This window comes from Salvelinus namaycush, chromosome 8, assembly GCF_016432855.1.
Source record: "Salvelinus namaycush isolate Seneca chromosome 8, SaNama_1.0, whole genome shotgun sequence".
Classification (NCBI taxonomy): domain Eukaryota; kingdom Metazoa; phylum Chordata; class Actinopteri; order Salmoniformes; family Salmonidae; genus Salvelinus; species Salvelinus namaycush.
In genome coordinates, this window is record NC_052314.1 from 58,187,744 (window position 1) to 58,208,983 (window position 21,240).

Sequence of the window (21,240 nt, forward strand, 5' to 3'; positions counted from 1 at the left end):
TTTTGGAATGCAATGTTCGACGAGCAGGAATCCACATACTTTTGGTCATGTAGTGTATTATAGTTATGTGAAGTGTATTGGGGTAAGAGTTTTTTTTTTGATTACTAGGTCCATCGTTTGAGCGTCTGGGTACGCTCATATTCTTATATGATACAGACTTGTTGTTTGGTGTGCTGGCATAGCCTAAACACTGTCATGTTATATTCCTCCTCTGAATTTGGTTTTGCCTATGTTCAATTCATAACAAATACCCCCCACCCCGGGGCCTCCCGAGTGGCGCAGTGGTCTAAGGCAGTGCATCACAGTGCTATCCGTACCACTTAGAGATTCTGGGTTTGAGTCCAGGCTCTGACAAGGAATATCCTTGTCCCATCGCGCACTAGTGACTCCTGTGGGGGGCCGGGCGCAATGCACGCTGACACGGTCACCAGGTGTACGAAACACAACCCAACCAAGCCGCACTGCTTCTTGACACAATGCCCATCCAACCCGGAAGCCAGCCGCACCAATGTGTCGGAGGAAACACCGTACACCTGGCGACAGTGTCAGCGTGCACTGCGCCCGGCCCGCCACAGGAGTCGCTAGTGCGCGATGAGACAAACATATCCCTGCCGGCCAAACCCTCCCTAACCCGGATGACGCTGGGCCAATTGTGCGCCGCTCGGGAGGCCCCTGCCAGTAGATTGTTGACTTGATTCATGATGACTGCTAGCTAAGATTTTGAAAGTCCAATCAAAGCTACTGTAGATATAACGTGATTTGACAATTTTATCTGTAGCCAATGACCTTGAGCCTTCTTGGATGGGCACTTCTAATGTAACTCTATGGCAGCACCCAAGGGGATTGAATTTTCGAGGTCTACCCTTAGATTTGGCCGTGACGTAGTGTCCATAAGTGACTGAACACTGAGCCAATCACGGCGCAACTAGAGAACATTACCAACTCCTACGCTCCATATTTTCAGCTGGCTGCCCCACCACCACAGAAAGCACTGAGCTAGGCTGAAACACCTGCATTTTGGAGCTGCCTTGCTCAAGAAAGCAAAAAAAAGAGACCATGTTTGTACGGAGGCTTTATTAACAATTTGTTTTTATTGCAAACAATGTAAAATAAAAAAATAACTGATATGTGACATGTATTAATGCCAAAATAACATTCAACCCTGTTTATTTGTAGCAAAAAATGTGGGGCTCAAAACAAAACCGCTTTACTGATGACATTTTGCACAGGCACAGTCTTTACATTATTTTGGAATCGAGTTTTCTCCACAGGTCCCTAAACCTCCTTGCTCCGCGAGCGAAGCTGAAGTCGAAAAGACAACTTTACCGGTGTCAACTATATTAGCCTAGGCTAACAGTGATGCATGCATTCGATTTATGCCATTATTCTGGTGAGTACTGTTTTATTTAGTCTTCTAAGGCAACACGTTATGGCAGGAGAAGCTTCATGTATCTAACTGTAGACAAGCAGATGAATACATCACACAACACCCATGACAGCCTACTATGTGAAACTGAGCCTGGCAGACCGCGAAAAAAAAAAAACTTTAAAACTTTTTATGGCTGCAGGGGCAGTATTGAGTAGCTCTGATTAAAGGTGCCCATTTCAAACGGCCTCGTACTCAATTCTTGCTCGTACAATATGCATATTATTATTACTATTGGATAGAAAACACTCTCTAGTTTCTAAAACCGTTTGAATTATATCTGTGAGTCAAACAGAACTCATTTGGCACAAACTTCCTGACCAGGAAGTGGAAAGTCTGAAATCGATGCTCTGTTCTACTTCCTGCCTATACATGGGCATGATACGTAAGAGTCTACGTGCACTTCATAGACCTTCCCCTGGATGTCAAGAGGCTGTGAGAGAAGAAATTTAGTGTTTATCTTGGTCTGAAGTTGAATACAAGCTCTTTGTATGACGTGTCCCTCATTTCCGGTACTCTTGGGAGCGCGAGGTGGACAGTGGGATTGCCTTCTGTTTAGCTGCCGTTATGGACGACCAATATCTCCGGCTTTGATTTTATTTGATACATGTGACCATATCATCGTAAAGTATGTTTTTTCAATATAGTTTAATCAGATTATTGAAATTTTTTCGGGAGTTTTGCCGTGTTCCGTTCTCTGACTTTGTTGACGATGGAGAGATCCGTGCCACTTGGCTAGTGCGCGTGCTAAATGAAGAGGGAAAGTTGCCGTTCTAAATCCAAACAACGATTGTTCTGGACAAAGGACACATGTTGTCCAACATTCTGATGGAAGATCAGCAAAAGTAAGAAACATTTTATGATGCTATTTCATATATCTGTCGTACATGTGAACTAGTCGTGGGCGCCCAACGTTTGGGTACTCTAGCTATACCGAAGCTGCATATCGTAATGAAGTTATTTTTAGAATTCTAACACTGCGATTTCATTAAGAACTAATGGATCTATCATTTCCTATACAACATGTATTTTTTAGTTATGTTTATGAATAGCTATTTGGTCAGAATATGTGTGTCAGAAAAAGTGTCAGGGAAAATCCGGACGTAGTGGGAAAAAGTAGCTAAGTTAGCACAATGTGTAACCATTGATTTCAGCTCTAAATATGCACATTTTCGAACAAAACATAAGTGTATGTATAACCTGATGTTATAGGACTGTCATCTGAGGAAGAAAATCAAGGTTAGTCAAAAATTATATATCTTTTGCTTGTTTGTTACGATCGCTTACTTTTGCTACTGGGAAATTGCTTGTGTTTTTGGCTATTGTGGTAAGCTAATATAACGCTATATTGTGTTTTCGCTGTAAAACACTTGATAAATCGGAAATATTGGCTGGAATCACAAGATGCCTGTCTTTCAATTGCTGTACACTATGTATTTTTCAGAAATGTTTTATGATGAGTATTTAGTTATTTGGCGTTGGTGTCTGTAATTATTCTGTCTGCTTTCGGTGCAATTTCTGATTGTAGCTGCAATGTAAACTATGATTTATACCTGAAAAATGCACATTTTTCGAACAAAACATAGATTTATTGAATAACATGTTATAAGACTGTCATCTGATGAAGTTGTTTCTTGGTTAGTTTGGTTGGTTCTTGGTTAGTTAGGTTGGCTTTGTGCATGCTACCTGTGCTGTGAAAAATGTCTGTCCTTTTTTGTATTTGGTGGTGAGCTAACAAATATACGTGTTGTTTTCGCTGTAAAACATTTTAAAAATCGGACATGTTGGCTGAATTCACAAGATGTGTACCTTTCATATGCTGTATTGGACTTGTTAATGTGTGAAAGTTAAATATTTAAAAAATATATATTTTGAATTTCGCGCCCTGCACTTGAGCTGGCTGTTGTCATAAGTGTACCGACGTCGGGCTTGCAGCCATAAGAAGTAAACGGCATAAGATTTTACATGCCACTGTATCCCGTCTAAAATCAACATAACCTATAGCCGGATTTCTCATAATCGGGATATGAGTTTATCCGGGATATTGTAAACGGGACGTGACGTTTATATGCCTCAACTCAAAAACAGAATACTTGAGTATCTTCAAAAATAACGGGATATTAGTGCGCATATAAATGTAACTATTTCGAGCAGAAGAAATATGAGACGCATATGCATAACCATGGTAGTAATTGAAAGGGAACACAGGAGATTATGGGGAAATGCAGACCAAAGGTGACGACACAACGGTTTACCTGACAAGACTGAATCCAAACATTACACTGGATTTTATGTGCATTTGACATTTACTGTACTTTCTGCCGCATCTGTCTAATGAAATCTTATGACTAAAGGAAAGAGCTTTCAATTATTAAATGCATATGTTTTGTCTTTGTCATTGAGTACCTGAAGTTTGGAACACAGCCCTAAATCCCCACTATCACATCACTGTTTATGCAATCCAAAAACGGTTCATTATAGATCGCAATCTGGGTCAGGTGGGCATCATTTGCATCATTATCCTATTGCCAAAAATGCCTAGGTAAATTATAAAATAATGTAGGCTTTTCATAAGGCCCAACGAAGTGTTTAAATAAGTGTTTGTCTTTAAGGATTCGGAATTCACCAATATGTCACAACAAGCGCAAAGACCTGATCCTGGTTTCCGGTACAGAAATGGCTGTTTATATAATCTCAGTACGCCTTAAAAAGGCCCAATTTGGAGTTGCCGAAGTTTGTCTCATTCCATTTTATATTCCCATCTTGTCACACATCGGACTTGGATAAGTGTTGTGGTGATATTAAGAGGTTTAGAAGGCTTTTTCAAAGAATGAGAATACATTACATTTTTTTAAGGTATCTGTAACAAACAGATGCATGTCTGTATTCCGAGTCATGTGAAATCCATAGATTAGTGTCTAATGAATATATTTAATATAAGCTGTAACTCAGTAAAATATTTGAAATTGTTGCATGTTGCGTTCATATTTTGTTCAGTATATCTCAAAACGCAACATGCAAAAATGTCTAAGATTTTACTGAGTGACAGTTCGTAGAAGGAAGAAATAATCAGACAGAAAGAAATACTACTCCGCTTCTTGATATGCCACACCTGTCAAGTGGATGAATTATAAAGAACAAAAATATAAAAATGTGCGCTCCTCTGTTGGACCTACAGTAAATGTCAACAACCCCTACTGTGGGCCTTTCCCCTATAGCCCTCCCAAGTCACTGGGTAGTAAGTAGGAGTTACCGTTAATCAGATATTTGTTTGTGCTCCTCTTTAAACTTTAATCTCCAAAATCTGGTATGTGTATTATTGTTATGTATCCCACTGTTGCAGTGTTTCCCAACCCTGTTCCTCGAGTACCCTGGACAAGCACACCTGATTCAACTTGTCAACGAATCATCAAGCCCTCAACAAGTTGAATGAGGTGTGTTTGTCCAGGGCTACAATAAAAATGTGTACTGTTGGGTACTCGAGAACCAGGTTTGGGAAACACTGGTAGTTTACATAAGCAGTACCGTATTTCAAAGAGCAGCGCGCATATCCTTTTCATTTAGCCACACCCTTTACACTGAAGAGAAAGGGTGTTATTGGTTGGCATCATAGTTAAAACGGAAATGAACAGTGGCCAACAACAATTTCCACGTTAGCGTTTTTACAGTTATTATTTAGACCTTTTTTAACACCATAGGACTCAAAATATGACTTAACTGCACAGCATTGCATACGTACCCCGGTTATTGTTTAATTCGCGTAGGAGACAGGACTTGGTTGACATGTTATCTAGGTAACCCTAGCTAGCTAGGTGCTAACAATGGATAACTGTATGGTTTTTCACACTCAAATTGCCTCAATCTTGGAGGTGCTAGCAAATGCAGCCGTGGCAGACATCTGTAAACTCGTAGAAGACGACTATGCAGTGTTTCGTTTGGAAATAACTCAAAGCCAGAAAGAAAACGGGGCATTGCGGAGGAAACTGCATCTTTTGGAACTGAAGGTGGCACGGGAGCGCGTCCTCGTCAGTCGTCCCAGTAGTGTCAAGATCCTCGACCAATACAGAGGAATGGCAAGAGGTACATTTTGCCATTCATATATGTAGCTCAGTGCCTGTCGCCCCGTTCACCTCTGCACATTTGTTCAGATGTTACCCAGAATTGGGTCTTGGTCAGTTTTTGAATAGTGTGCAATAATTCCCCTGATTACTTAGTTATCTTGCGCAAAGACACAATATCATATTATAACCACTTTTTTTTACTGCATTTCCTGTTCACTTAGTGAAAACAATGTGATGCATGGAACAATCTAGTGATCTATAAATAGTATATCAATAAGTAATGAGAAGTGTTACCTTATATCCGTGCCAATTCTAGACAGTATTAAAACTGTAAATAGTGTACAATATACAGTTGAGCATTGACAGTAGCTAACGACCTATTTTCCCCCAATCACTCTCTCAGGTGAAGGAAATCTCACTGGAGGCCACAGGAGCTTTGTGAAGCCAGCAGGACACCATACATGGACAGATGACCAACCAATCACTATTGATGAGGGGAGTGGAACCTCAACCCAGCACATTATCGTGATAGAGGTTAGTGTAATAGTGTTGCATAAAACATTACAGTTACTTTGTAATCAAATGTGGCCTGTTTAGTTCAGAAAGGCTCCACTCAGCTATTTACTTGCTTGCATCCTAATTTATCTGCCATAGGGGAGCTTGTATTGTGAGACTTCCCAAAGACATTGCTATCCAATTCTACTTATGTACTGGTAATAACCTCCTATTTTTTGGTCAGTCTGCAGATGCAGAGGCTACAGGTCCTGGGGTCAAGCTGGAGAAGACTGAAGGAGAGGTGGAACCACGGCAAAGCAGAGACATCCAGACTGGAGCGCCCCCTGTAGCCACAAAGGACCCCACCATCGCCCCAGCGCCGCCCAGGACCCGACGTAGCATCACAGAGGTCAGTGGAATGCCGAAAGCCACCCTGAAGTCAGAAACAGACACAGAGACTTCAACTGTAACACACAGGCTCTTACACCCAGGATCTGACCCAGAGAGACTGGTGCCACTGGGCTGTCCTCCTGCTCCCGCTCCCGGCTCAGAGTACTCACCGGTATTTCATCAGATCCAGAGGACGGTTCATTCCCATGGTGATGGTGACGCTTTAGACACTGGGGTTGATCTGTCTTGTTCTTACGCTACAGAGATGGACCCTGACAACATGACCTTGGGTTTGGAGACACAGACTGATCTGTCTAGAAGGGACTGGAACCAGTACAGTAGTACTGTATACTCTGAAGGGTGCCTAGATAAGAAAGGGGAGGTTATAGTGGTAGATGAGGTGAAAGTGGAGGGCCACGCTCCTCCCACATGGAATGCAGATAGTCACCTAGGAGACGGACACTTACAGGGCAGAGATTTCTTAGATTACAGGGGAAGTTCAGAGACAAATCAACATTTTGTCACCCACTCCCCTTTACACACGCTCAGGGATCGCGACCCAGTATCTACGTCGATGGGGCCTCCTGATTCACATGGCCACGTCCTTTTCGATCAGGTATTGAACTCAATCGACAGGGCTAGAGCCCAGGCTCAGGGAGGGGGAGCAACATCAGGCAATAGTAAAGAGAAACGGTTCCTCTGCATGTTCTGTAACAAAGGTTTCAGCTGCCCCCAGAAAGTGGAGATCCACCAGAGGGTCCACACAGGGGAGAAACCCTTCAGCTGTACCCAGTGTTACATGTGCTTCGCCCAGGCTGGTGATCTGAAGAGGCACCAGATGGTCCACACAGGGGAGAAACCATACAGCTGCCCCCAGTGTGAGAAGAAGTTCTCCCGCCAGCACCAGCTGAAGAGGCACCTGAAGGTCCACACGGGAGAGAGGCCGTTTGCCTGTGCACACTGCAGGAAGAGGTTCTCAGAGAGAAGCTACCTCAGGATACACCAGGAGAAAAACCATTCTACTCTATAACATAGAAAGTCACCATTCCACTCGATACCATCTGACGTTTAGATCAAACCCTGCATTAAATACAGATTAATTGTAATTGTTGTCAACAGAAAATACCCACAGATGCATTTGAAATAACGAGAGTAACCGATTTCAGTGTTCAATATTCCTGGGTAGAATATTGCATCCAGTGTGATATACACTGAGTATACAAAACATTAAGAACCTCTGCTCTTTCCATGACAGACTGACTAGGTGAAGGCTTTGATCACTTATTAAATCAACTTCAATCAGTGTAGATGAAGGGGAGGAGACGGGTTAAACAAGGATTTTTAAACCTTGAGACAATTGAGACATGGATTGTGTATGTGGGCCATTCAGAGGGTGAATGGGCAAGATTTTAGAGCCTTTGAACAGGTTATGGTAGTAGGTGCCAGGCGCACCGGTTTATGTTGAGAATTGCACCACTGCTGGGTTTTTCACGCTCAACAATTTCCAGTGCGTATCAATAATGGTCAGACACCCAAAGGACATCCAACCAACTTGACACAACTGTGGAAAGCATTGTAGTCAACATGGGCCAGCATCCCTTTGAAATGCTTTTGATACCTTGTAGAGTCCATGCCATGACTAATTGAGGCTGTTCTGAGGGCAAAAGGGGGGTTGCAACTCAATATTAGGAAGGTGTTCCTAATGTTTGGAATACTCAGTGTATAAGGCATATTTAAGCCTAAAAAAGTCTGTTACATATTATGCTTAACTGTGTAGGCTATATAATGTTCACAAATTCCTATTTCATTACTTCTGATTAACTATAAAATGTTTTTCAGTTTATCAAGTTCAATCAGATGTTTAGTTGAGACATTACATTTTACATTTTAGTAATTTATCAGACACTCATTGTAATGGGTACATTTTCCCTCAATAAAGTAGGTATCCGCAAAGTCAGTGCTAGTAGGAAAAGAGAAAAGACGTGGGAAACATTTAAGACACTCTGTCCTTTGGTGCCAGGACCGAGAAGAGCTTTGACTGGGGTGAGCTTGAGCTGACCTACCTGTAGGCGTGGGACGGCCAAGAGACCAAAGGTGGCAGATCGGAGTACTCGGGTTGGGGTGTAGGGTTCGAGCATAGCCTGAAGGTAGGGAGGGGCAATTCCCCTTGCTGCTCTGTAGGCAAGCACCATGGTCTTATAGTGGATGTGAGATTTGATTTGAAGCCAGTGGAGTGTGCGGAGGAGCGGGGTGAAATGGGAGAACTTAGGAAGGTTGAACACCAAACGGGCTGCAGCGTTCTAGATAAGTTGCAGGGGTTTGATGGCACAAGCGGGGAGCCCAGCCAACAGAGAGTTGCAGTAGTCTAGATGGGAGATGAAAAGAGCCTGGACCTGCGACACTTCCTGTGTGAGGAAGGGTCGTACTCTACGGATGTTGTAGAGCATGAGCCTGCAGGAGCGAGTCACTGCTTTGATGTTTGCAGAGAATGACAGGGTGTTGTCCAGGGTCACGCCAAGGTTTTTTGCACTCTGGGAGGGGGACACCGTGGAGTTATCATCCATGATGGAGAGGTCTTGGAGCAGGCAGGCTTTCCCAGAGAGGAAGAGCAGCTCCATCTTGTCGAGGTTGTGGGCCAACATACAAGCTGAGATATCTGCCAGGTACGCAGAGAGACGTGTGGTTTTCATATGGTGCAACTCTTGTTTATGTTTAAAAACAAAATGGTACATTTTTATTCTAAGACTTTCATTGAGACTCTCTTTAGTATACATCACATCTGATCTCACCCTGTTCTGCATACATACAACAGCTCTTTATAACCAATATACACTTACTAAATATACCTACACATACCCACACACTAACACCTTCTGTACACGTCAAAATAGTTTAGTCAGGTTTGTCTGATGATGACATCATAGCTGATATATATATATATGTGTCCATCATGATGGGTTTAACAACAATGAAGTTCTGTAACAGTATAGGACTGAAACATAGTGGGGATGGGTAAACACTCCATGTTGAAACTGTGTTTTATTATCTGTGGGAGTGTATGTCTGTGAGGTAGTGTATGTCTGTGTAATCTGTATCACCTGTCTCTTCTATGAGGAGGAGGGTCCAGAGGTGCTGCTGGTGAAGGAGGAGGAGGGTCCAGAGCTGATGAGGGTCTTGGGGAACATGGTCATGGAGGACAACAAGACTTCAATCTAGTACAGGCTGAATGAACAACAGAGACAGAATGCAATATGACATTTCATTAAATTGTTTGGGGAATGGTCTCGTCTCCAAGGGAAGATCCTCTGAGCCAGATGATGTTATGGCAGGTAGTCCTATGCAGGGCTGCTGGCAATTTCCTACTTTGAGACTCTTTGTGGATACGCCGCCAGGTCTTTATTCATTTTTGTCTTAAGTGTGGGACCATGCCTTTGAATTATCAAACCATTATAAAGTGTCAGGTAATCAAATCAACTAACACGTTTGCATAGTACTCATAGCAATCCCTCATTGTCCAATCAGAAGATGTTCCATAGCAGGTTGCTCATATCAGTTTTCTTGATCCAACATCCTCTCACTCTGTATTTCTTACAGTCAGTAGACATGGAGGATGGGAAGCCTGATCTGCTGCTGGTCAAAGAGGAGACCATAGAAGATGGACCAGAGAGCATTGACCTGCTGAGTGGACTAAAGATGGGGGAGCAAGGTAAGGGAGAAATACATATACAGTAAAAGATCTTCAATGGGAATACTGATGCGCCTGGCTATTTTTTCTTAATTTTCTTAATTCATAAAATTAAATCAATACAACTTTGTTTACATACAGAAACACAAATTATAATGTATGAACTTGACCAGGTAATTGACTCACAAGTTCCATATGTATAGTTTTCTCTGCCATGTTTGTAAAGTCTATTTTCTAACCTCTTCCTACAGGTGGTTGGCTGGAGGCTAACAGTGGAGACTGGGTGGCCATCTTGGATTCCCAGACCCAGACTGGTGGAGCCAAGGGCTTACGGGACAACATCACTGAGCAGGCCAGGACCAGAGGTGACATAGTGGAGGTCAGTCGATGGGACAGCGTCCTCAACTCTGAGCTGGGGAACAACCGTTTTAAATAACCAGAAACACAGTTGAGCAAAAATCAACACCTGAACTTAGTCTCTATGACAACAGACTGGCTGAGACCTGGGAGAGGCGTAGATTTGGTCTGCGGGGACGGGGAGGTGTCCGTATGCGGCAGGAGAGAATAGACACAGATTCGGCTACTGATTCTCCGTCCTGCTCCTATGTTTGTGATTTAGAGAGACTGATGGTGCCTCAGGTTAACCACCTAACAGGTGCTGCCTTCAGCCTGCCTTCTATAGGATCTATCAACTGGAACATGGAACGTGCAACAACACAGACACTCCCTGGCCTTCATCCTCCTCACACTCTCCTAATGTTAAACCAGACCTCAGACAATGCCAGTGCCTCAACACTAAATGGCTACACAAGCCCATTGACAAATTACAGTAGTAGTAACGCTATCAGCAGATCTGGGAGCAAAGAGAAGTGCTTCCCGTGTTCGGAGGATGTGCACAGGTTTGAAATCGTTTGGCTGCCATCTTTGCCGGACAGTTTCTCCTAGTTGTCCAACCTGAAGATGCACCTGAAGGTCCACACGGGAGAGAGGCCGTTTGCCTGTATGCACTGTGGGAAGAGGTTCTCAGAGAGGAGCTACCTCAGGATACACCAGCAGAAAATGCACATGGCCCATTAATAGTGTATAATGAGTGATAAGTAGTAATAATATTTATTTTATTTAGCGCTTTTCATGCAGAATCTCAGTCACTTTTAAAAAAAACAGACAAAAACAAATAGTCTGTCTTCTCCTTCAGGGTCTCGCCTGGTGACTGGGTTCATAGAAGGCCTGGGTCTAGCCTTCCTCAGCTACCTCATGGTTATCCCACCAATACAGACAGGGTTAGGATGGGCGTTTACCACGAGATGTCTAGCCTGTAACACAGCATACAATCCCCAAAACACCCAAAACAATGGCTAGTGGTCAAGGAGGGAGCTCAAAGACAGGCTCGTGCTTCTACCACCTCTGGTGTCATTGGGTCACAACGTGGGAGGCTGAGTGTTCAGACTAAAGCCTTATGCCTGCCCCACGAATGGGAAGCGCTTTGCTGAACTATGTGACGATGCACCAGACCGTTCACACCAAGGAGAGGCCCATCAAGTGCAAACTATGTTACAAGAGCCTTTACTTCCTGACTAACCGTATCAGACATAGGAGTGTCCACAATTGGGAGAAATCATAGCAGTGTGGCTTGAGATGTACACAGGGGATATCTGGCAACCATTCTTTATCTAACATATTATTAGTTATCACCTGAATTGTCTTGGGCAGGGCATAAAATTAATACCAGCCAAATGCAGATAGATTTAGACATTCTTACCCGCCAATACCTATTTCACTAGCCACGTGGGCGGGTGGTCAATTTGCAGGGCTCTACATTCAGCACTACATTCTCATTTGCAAATAAAAATAAGTAAAAAGTCAAGTATGAGCACATGTGAGTTGCTTTATAGCAGAAAAATGCTGCAGTAGCTGTTTTCAAAGTACTTCTGTCGTTTTGTTTCATATCTGCTAATCGCTAAAATAAATGAGATTCTATATCCCACCTCGCGATGCAACACTGCCTGGCTGGGGAGCTTTGTGCACTGTTCTGATAGATTCATTTTTGGAGGCGCTGCGCACAGGCATAAAAGTTTGTCTAATTTACTCTAAAGTCTACAAAATGAGACTTTGTCCTTGTGTTTCTTGGTTATTTACATTGTTTTGTTCACAATGTGGCTTGTTTTTCAATGTTAGTTTGAGTCTGCTGCTTTAACTAATTGCGAAGAGATGCTGTCAACTACTACTAAATCACAGACACCCGTGACACCACTCGAGTGGCCATGTTACCACGGTAACCTCCCACCCTTAAAGTGCCAGCTGAACATGTAGTCTCATCTGATATTTTGGTTAATAAGACTCAGGTCATAAAGAATTTAATTAAATAACTCACTAATACATTTTTTTTGTATTAGAATTATTAAGCATGATCATCTGTTCTTTTGTGTTTGTTGATGTAATTATGGCGAAAAAAATATTTTGGCTGATAAAAATCTGTGTGGCTGGTGGATCAAAAAGTTAACTTTAAACCCTGGTCTTGGGGTAAGAGGGTAATTGACCACATACCCTTTAACTTTCATTTAAAAACAGGTTTGTGTAAATACCTGTGTTTCAGAGAGACAGTAAACCTAGGCTAAAACAAGGACAGTTAAATATTTACCTTACTGCGGTGATGTAGATGGAATAAAGTAATTATATTTTCTACTCTATTCTTACCAACACACTGTTTTGTCCAACAGAATAGGAAAAGGAGAAAAATTGTTGTGGAAAATATGTCTTTGTATTTATTATGGACCCCATTAGCTGCTGCCAAGGCATTGGCTACTCTTCCTGAGGTCCAGCAAAATTAAGGCAGTTATACAATTTTGAAAGCATTACAATGCATTTCACAACACATTAAGTGTGTACCCTCAGGCCACTACCTTACTACCACATATCTACAACACAAAATCCATGTCTACATGTGTGTATAGTGCATATGTTATCATGTGTGTCTCTTCACATTCCCGCTGTTCCATAAGGTGTATTTTTATCAGATTTTACTGCTTGCATGAGTTACTTGATGTGGAATAGATTTCTGTGTAGTCATGGCTCTATTTAGTACTGTGTGCCTCCCATAGTCTGTTCTGGACTTGGGGACTGTGAAGAGACCTCTGGTGTCACGTCTTGTGGGGTATGCATGGGTGTCTGAGCTGTGTGCTAGTAGTTTAAACAGACCGCTCGGGAGAGCACGTGATGCCGTGAAGCTGAGCAGAGGTTAACAAACCGAGCTCTTCAAAGTTAACCTATTATTACCTAAATAACAACGTTGAAACAATATTCTAACATTGGCTGATAAACTGTTAAGTACTTACCTTCCCAAAGAGCCATGGACCTCCGGCCGAGAGGCACTAAGGATGACCAAAACTTTGTTGAATCCCAAGATAATGATAATGCCACAGCTAGCAAGATTGGCATTAGCCCTCAACTCAGATGACTGTTGCTCTCAGCAGCCTCCCCCGAGTCTTCCGGCATGCTTGCTACTCTCCTCTGGGAAATTCAAGATGGTAACAAAGGTCTTTCACTGAAAATTCACAAGAAATCAGATGAACTCCCGTGGTGAGTTTTATTACATTTACAGGAGAGTATATCTTGGTTTTGTCAATATCCACTGGGTGAAGCAAATTAGTAGGCTTAGGCCCATTGCCTTTTCCCCCATTTATGTTTCTCATCTTCTCCTGAAAAGAGACTCAAGCAGCCCTTATTGTTGACAGTAAATATTCAGCCTTCACTGTCTATTCACAACGTTTGCTTTCAACATAGAGAGCTCGTAGGTTTTAGTTTACGCCAAGGTTTAGCTAGTAAGAGCAAGATGGAAAGCGAGCAACAACATATCTCTACAAGTGTGTTCATGTTTGATTGTTGGGATTGTGGTTTTAGTCTGATATTCAGGGTGGCTGGGTTTTATTTATATATATATAGTTTTTTTTTCTATGTTTAATGTTGTTTCCTTCCTAAAGAGAGAGAGAGTTTGAACTCTGAAGTGACCTAAAGTTGAAACATCACCTGACTATTTACATATTAGGGATTACCATTCGGTTATATATTTGAAACCCAACCCATGCTTAATCCACTAAAATATGTCACATTCAACGTAAATGGTCTTAACAGCCTGGTTAATAGGAAAAGAGTCTATACATGCCTTAAGAAAATAAAGGCTGACGTTGTGTTTTTACAAGAAACATCTTACACAATAAATGAAAGAGGGATTGGGTAGGACAAGTTTTTGCGTCTTTTAACTCCAAAGCAGGAAGAGGAACTGCAATTTTGATAAGTTAACACATTCCCTTCTGTGTCAGCAACACCATATCTGATCCCTCAGGCAGGTTTGTTTTGGTGCATATGTATTCGAAGTCTATTGAATATTTATGCTCCCGACTTCGATGACCATATGTTTATTTAGAATGTTTTCCTTCAGGTTGCTCAAGCACCACAAGGATGGCTACTGGCTGGAGGAGATTTACATTTTTGTTTAGATACAGTTCTTGATAGGTCATCTGATAAACCCTCCCCTCTTATCAAAGCCGCCAAGCTCACCTGGTCATTCATGAAGGATCTCAAATTACTAGACATCTGGAGACGGATGCACCCACAGGATAGGGACTATTGCTTTTATTCAACCCACAACTTTTTGCTTTCAACCCAACTGTTTCATAGTGTTAGATACCGATTATCTCCCCAGATTGCTTAGTGGCCTTTCTCCTCTGGTATTATCAATCTCCATTCCCACCAAGGTAAATGGAGCATATAGATGGAGACTATATTCTACACTCCTGAAGTTTGTGCATTCATCAAAGAGCAGATCAATATTTTTACTTTGACAAACAAACCCTCCACTCCTGACAGTTTAAGTCTTTGGGACACATTGAAGGCCTATCTGAGGGGACAGATCATTTCCTATACTAAAGGGTCGAAGAGAAAACACGGTGCGTAACTGAATTTCCTTTTATCTGAAATCTCTGCGCTAGAGAACCTACCAAAGAGGCCCGACTAAAGATCTATACAGGCTTTTGGATAAATAAAAAACTGAAATATAATATTCTGAACACATATCAAGCTGAGAGGGCCATCACTAAATCAAAACAGCATTACTACGAGCTTGGAGAGAAAGCACACCAAGTATTGGCATGGCAACTGAAAGCAGAGGAAAGTAAGAGGACAATTAATGCAATAGAAACTCTTACTAACGAGAACATTCGACCCTACTGAAATCAATGATACTTAAGAAATATGACGAGGACCTCTACACTTCCCAATCTTTTCTCGCCTCTCTCAACCTCACATGCCTGTCAGAGGAAGACAGAGAGAGCCTGAGTGAACAGTTCTCAGTCTGAATTGTTGGAGGCCATTAAATATTTACCTTCTAATAAATCTCCTGGGGAGGATGGCTTCCCTCCAGAGTTCTATAAATCATTTAAGGAGCTGTTGGTACCCTACCTTATGGAGGTACTTATAAAAGCCGGGGAGGACAACTGCTTTCCAGAGTCTTTCTATCAATCTGCGATTACAGTAATTCACAAGAAAGGGGAAAACCCGCTAAAGTACGCCTCCTAAACACCAATCTCTCTCCTTAATACAGATTGTAAACTGGTCACCAAGATGGTATCTAAGAGATGGGAGTCATGTCTCCCCCTGTTGGTCAACCCAGATCAGACTGGCTTCATAATTAATAGATTGTCCTCCAATAATCTCAGAAGGTTTTTTGATATAATTCACCCTGCTAACAAAAACAAAAATACCTACTGTCGCAGTCTTCCTCGATGCCGAAAAGGCCTTTGATAGGGTCGAATGGCCATATCTCTTTCGCGTCTTGGACAAGTTTGGTTTCTGCACCGTGTTTGTAAATTTGATCAAATCACTCTACAAATATCCTAAAGCCAGGATTGCATCAATGGGATTACTTCCTCCTCTTTCCCTCTCTATAGGGGGAACAGACAAGGTTGCCCAATTAGCCCCCACCTCTTCACCCTCGCCATCGAACCGTTGGCTGAGGCCATTAGAACGTGCCCTGACATACATGGCTTTGAGGTGGGCCCCCATACCCATAAGTTATCACTTTTTGCAGACGACCTCATCTTATTTCTAACAAACCCAGAACATTCCCTCTCTCACTTACAGAACCTTTTAATAGTTCTTTCTCTAGATATAAGGTCAATTTTGATAAAAGCGAAATCTTACCGTTGTCTGTCTTTGACCACCATACCATCAAGCATACGTTTCCTTTTAGATGGTCGCCTTTGGGCATAATGGTGGATGGTAACCTGAACAACCTATATAAACTCAATCTGGCCAGCTTGTTGCAAAAGGTGGAGGGTGACCTGTGTAAATGGATGGATTTACCTCTAACTCTACTGGGTTAGAATTAATGTAATTAAAATGAATGTCCTGCCCAGATTTCTATACTTGTTTCCATCTCTCCCTATCCCTGTGCCCGCAGCATTATTTTCCTCTCTCAACAAGCTGACCAGACGGTTTATCTGGCATGGCAAAACCCCGAGGGTTTGCCATGACAAACTGACCCTTGATTACGGTCAAGGGAGGCTTAAACCTCCCCAATTTCAGAATGTATTACTGGGCTGCGCAGTCTAGATTTCTGGCTCAGAGGTTTGACAATAGTCCTTCTCCCTCATGGTTGAACAGTTTGAGGTACATGAGGACACTGGGGCAGAATTGTTTTACAAATGGGACGGAATCTTTACCAACTATCACAGACAACCCTTTAATTATACATTCTGGCATGGTGCAAACTGCATGAGCTGTTCAGACGAGAGGGATTTCTTTCCCCTAAAACCCCTCTATGGAACAACAGATAGATTCCTATGTTTTTCCAGAATAGTAACTTTAGACAATGGTCTGATAAGGGTATCACTCTTCTGGAACATTGTTATGAGGGAATTCTTATGTCCTTCGAACAGCTGAAACAGAAATACCACCTATCTAACAAGGACTTCTTTAGTTATTCCTTTTAGACACTGAGGTCTGTCTACTGGGTCACTTAACTAATTCCAATCTTAGGCAAAGCCATACTATAAAGCTAACAGAAATATTGCTAGCGATTGCCAAGAAACCAGTTGCAATGTGGCTATCGGAAGTTAACAGTTGTATCCCACTGAAGAAAATGACTTAATGCTTGAGGAATAAGTTGGTGACATTTTACAGAATTTTGTAACCTTTTATTGATTATATGGAGAATCTCCCCTCACAGCACATTGATAGCATCTCTATATAATCCTCACGTAATGTTTCACACTTCATGTATAATACAGTTGAAGTTGGAATTTACATACACTTAGGTTGGAGTCATTAAAACCACTTTTTCAACCATTTCTTGATAACAAACTATAGTTTTGGCAAGTCGGTTAGGACATCTACTTTGTGCATGACACAAGTAATTTTTCCAACAATTGTTTACAGACAGATTATTTCACTGTGTAAATTTCTAACCCACTGGAATTGTGATATACACTAAACTGACTGTGCCTTTAAACAGCTTGGAAAATTCCAGAAAAAGATGTCATGGCTTTAGAAGAAGCTTCTGATAGGCTAATTGACATCATTTGAGTCAGTTTACAATCCATAAAATAATCTGTTTGTAAACAATTATTGTAAAAATTACTTGTCAAGAAAGACCAGTTGAGGTTGCCAGTTTCAAAGTAGAACAGAAGGTGTCATATGTTGAAGCAGTGAAGAGAGTAGAGGATGATGGGTCAAGGGTGAGTAGTAGGCCTTGGCCAATACAGAGTGATATGAATTTGTGCTTCAGTAAGGTTGGCTTCTTAGCATTCATTGCCATGGTTATCAACTGTACCGCAGAATTGGAACATAAAAAAATAGATGCCGTTGTGGCATCTGCACTATGTTTTACAGCAGAAGAGTTAGGTGTGTTGAATGAGAATCCCTCGTGTCCTCCCAGGCCGCTGGCCTGGTGTAGGATCAGTTAGGGTCAAAGTAGTGGAATGGGATTTTTTATAAAATGTTAATATTGGTATATAGGTGTAGGGTTAGTTGGTGGTGAAATGTTTTCCATTTTATTTTTGTATCACAAAATGTTAGGTGATCGACCACACTACCGCACAGTAGGTGGCGGGATGCACAAACAAAATGTGTGAACGCCATGACACCAAAGAATAAGAAGTAAACGGACGTGAACCGTGACAAAGGAGTTTCCACGTTAGTATTTTTAGTCGTTATTTATACGTTTATTAACACACTGGAAAACAAAATATGACTCATTTAACTGCACATAATCCCATAATTCGCGTTGGAGACAGGATTTGTCTAGGTAACGATAGCTAGCTGCTAACGTTAGCTAACAATGGCAAACTGTAACGTTATGGTTTTTCACACTCAAATAGCCTCCGTCATGGAGGTACTAGCGAGTGCAGCCGTGGCAGATATATGTAAACTTGTAGACGACGACTATGCAGTATTTCGTTTGGAAATAACTCAAAGCCGAAAAGAAAACGGGGCATTAAGGAGGAAACTACAGCTACTGGAACTGAAGGTTGCACGGGAACGCGCAGAGAGGACAATGCAACAGCGCGTCGTCGCCAGTCGTCCCAGAAGTGTCAAGATCATTGACCGATACAGAGGAATGGCAAGAGGTACATTTAGCATTAGGCCGAGACTACTCCCCTCTGCGCATGTGTGACTTTACAGGCGTTAACCAGAAATGGGTCTTGGTCTGTTTTTGGATAGTGTGCAATAATTCCCCTAATTACTTAGCCATCTTGCACAAAGACACAATCATATTCTAAACATATTATTGATGTACTGCATTTCCTATTATTTACTCATTGAAAATGATGCATGCAATATAAATCGATCAATACATAGTATATCAATAAGTTATGCAAAGTGTTACCTTACATCCTTGCCAATTCTAGACAGTATCAAAACTGTCAATAGTGTGTACAATATAGTGTTGAGACTTGACAGTACCTAACCTAACCACCTCTTTTTTCCCCAATCACTTTCTCAGGTGAAGGACATCTCACTGGAGGCCACAGTAGCTTTGTGAAGCCAGCGGGACACAATACATGGAGCGATGACCAATCAATCACTGTTGATGAGGGGAGTGGAACCTCAACCCAGCACGTTATCGTGATAGAGGTTAATGTAATAGTATTACAGTACATCAAATGTGGCCAGTTTATTTCAGAAAGGCTCCCCTCAGCTACTCACTTGCTTACGTGTACATACATATTATTCTGCCATAGTTGAGCTTGTGAGACTTCCTTACGACATTATTATGCAATTCAACTCATGTGCCAGTAATAACTTCCCATCTTCTTGTGTCAGTCTGCAGATGCCGAGGCTGCAGGTCCTGGGGTCAAGCAGGAGAGGACTGAAGGAGAGGAGGACCCACGGCACAGCAGAGATAATCAGTCTGGTGCAGCTGTAGCCATGGAGGACCCCGCCACCACCCCAGCGCAGCCCAGCTCTCGACGCAGCATCACGGAGGTCAGTGGAACGCTGAACGCCGTCCTCAAATCAGAGACTGACACCAAGACTTTAACTGTAACACAAAGGCTTTTACACACAGGATCTGACAACAGGTCAGACCCAGAGAGACTGGGACTGGGGAGACTGGGCTGTCCTCCTGCTCCCGGCTCAGAGTATTTACTTTATGGTAACCGAAGCCTGGTTCATTCCCATCGGGACTCAGGTGACGCGTTAGATAATTGTCAGTTTCTATCTTGTTCTTACGCTACAGAGATGGCCCCTGGCAACATATCCATGGGTTTAGAGACACAGGCTGATCCATCTAGAGGGGACTGGAACCGGTACAGTAGTAGTGTATACTCTGAAGGGTGCCTAGATAAGAAAGGGGAAGGTCTGGTCGTAGATGAAGTGACTGTGAAAGTGGAGGGCAACTTTCCTCCCACATGGAATGCAGCTTGTCACCTAGGAGATGGATTCTCACAGGGCAGAGATTTCTTAGATTACAGTTTAAAGACCAATCTAAATGTCCCGACCCACTCCCCTTTACACGCGCTCAGGGATCGCGACCCAGTGTCCACGTCGATGGCGACTTCCGATTTACAAGGCCGCGTCCTTTTCGATCAGGTATTGAACTCAAATGACAGGGCTAGAGTCCAGACTCAGGGAAGGGGAGCCACATCAGGCAGTAGTAAAGAGAAACGGTTCCTCTGCATGTTCTGTAACAAAGGCTTCAGCTGCACCCAGAAGGTAGAGATCCACCAGAGGATCCACACAGGGGTGAAACCCTTTAGCTGTACCCAGTGTCACATGCGCTTTGCCCAGGCTGGCCACCTGAAGAGGCATCAGAGGGTCCACACAGGGGTGAAACCCTTCAGCTGTACCCAGTGTCAAATGCGCTTTGCCCAGGCTGGTGACCTGAAGAGGCACCAGAGGGTCCACACAGGGGAGAAACCCTTCCGCTGCCAGCTGTGTGAGAAGAGGTTCTCCCGCCAGCACCAGCTGAAGATGCACCTGAAGATCCACACGGGAGAGAGGCCATTCTCCTGAAGGCATATATAGATTTTGAATATTGCTGGGTAGAATATTTCATCCAGACATTGTGTGATATATAAGGCATACATATATACACACCCACACACACGGAATCATATAGTAACCCAGAAAGTGGTAAACAAATCAAAGTAGCTGCCCTTTGCCTTGATGACAGCTTTGCACACTTGGCATTCTTTCAACCAGCTTCACCTAGAATGCTTTTCCAACAGTCTTGAAGGAGTTCCCACATATGCTGAGCACTTGTTGGCTGCTTTTCCTTCACTCTGCGGTCCAACTCATCCCAAACCATCTCAATTGGGTAGAGGTCAGGTGATTGTGGAGGCCAGGTCATCTGATGCAGCACTCCATCACTCTCCTCTTTGGTCAAATAGCCCTTACACAGCCTGGAGGTGTGTTGGGTCATTGTCCTGTTGAAAAATAAATGATATTCCCTCCTAAGCACAAACCAGATGGGATGGCGTACCGTAGCAGAATGCTGTGGTAGCCATGCTGGTTAAGGGTGGTTTGAATTAGAGGTCAACCGATTATGATTTTTCAATGCCGATACCGATTAATCGGCCGATTCATTTATTTGTAATAATAACAATTACAACATTACTGAATGAACACTTATTTTAACATAATATAATACATCAATAAAATAAATAATGAAACATGTTCAATTTGGT

The 21,240-nt window shown here is 42.6% G+C and overlaps 2 protein-coding genes across 3 annotated transcripts; both read left to right on the forward strand.

The window, feature by feature from the left end:
* Positions 1-5,051: 5,051 nt before the first annotated feature.
* Positions 5,052-20,704, forward strand: LOC120052946. 2 transcript variants are annotated; one of them, XM_039000189.1, is made up of 3 exons: positions 5,052-5,506; positions 19,056-19,186; positions 19,376-20,704. In XM_039000189.1, the coding sequence occupies exons 1-3, from the start codon at positions 5,248-5,250 to the stop codon at positions 20,564-20,566; spliced, it is 1,581 nt and encodes a 526-aa protein (XP_038856117.1). In that variant the 5' UTR covers positions 5,052-5,247; the 3' UTR covers positions 20,567-20,704. The 2 variants fall into 2 exon arrangements, with proteins under 2 accessions (XP_038856117.1, XP_038856116.1); XM_039000188.1 differs by lacking the exon at positions 5,052-5,506 and adding an exon at positions 18,220-18,678.
* On the forward strand, positions 5,970-7,745 carry LOC120053009 (zinc finger protein 583-like). The gene is made up of 3 exons (XM_039000261.1): positions 5,970-6,021; positions 6,227-6,391; positions 6,474-7,745. Exon 3 carries the CDS (start codon positions 6,638-6,640, stop codon positions 7,400-7,402), a length of 765 nt encoding a protein of 254 aa, XP_038856189.1. The 5' UTR covers positions 5,970-6,021; positions 6,227-6,391; positions 6,474-6,637; the 3' UTR covers positions 7,403-7,745.
* Positions 20,705-21,240: the final 536 nt, after the last annotated feature.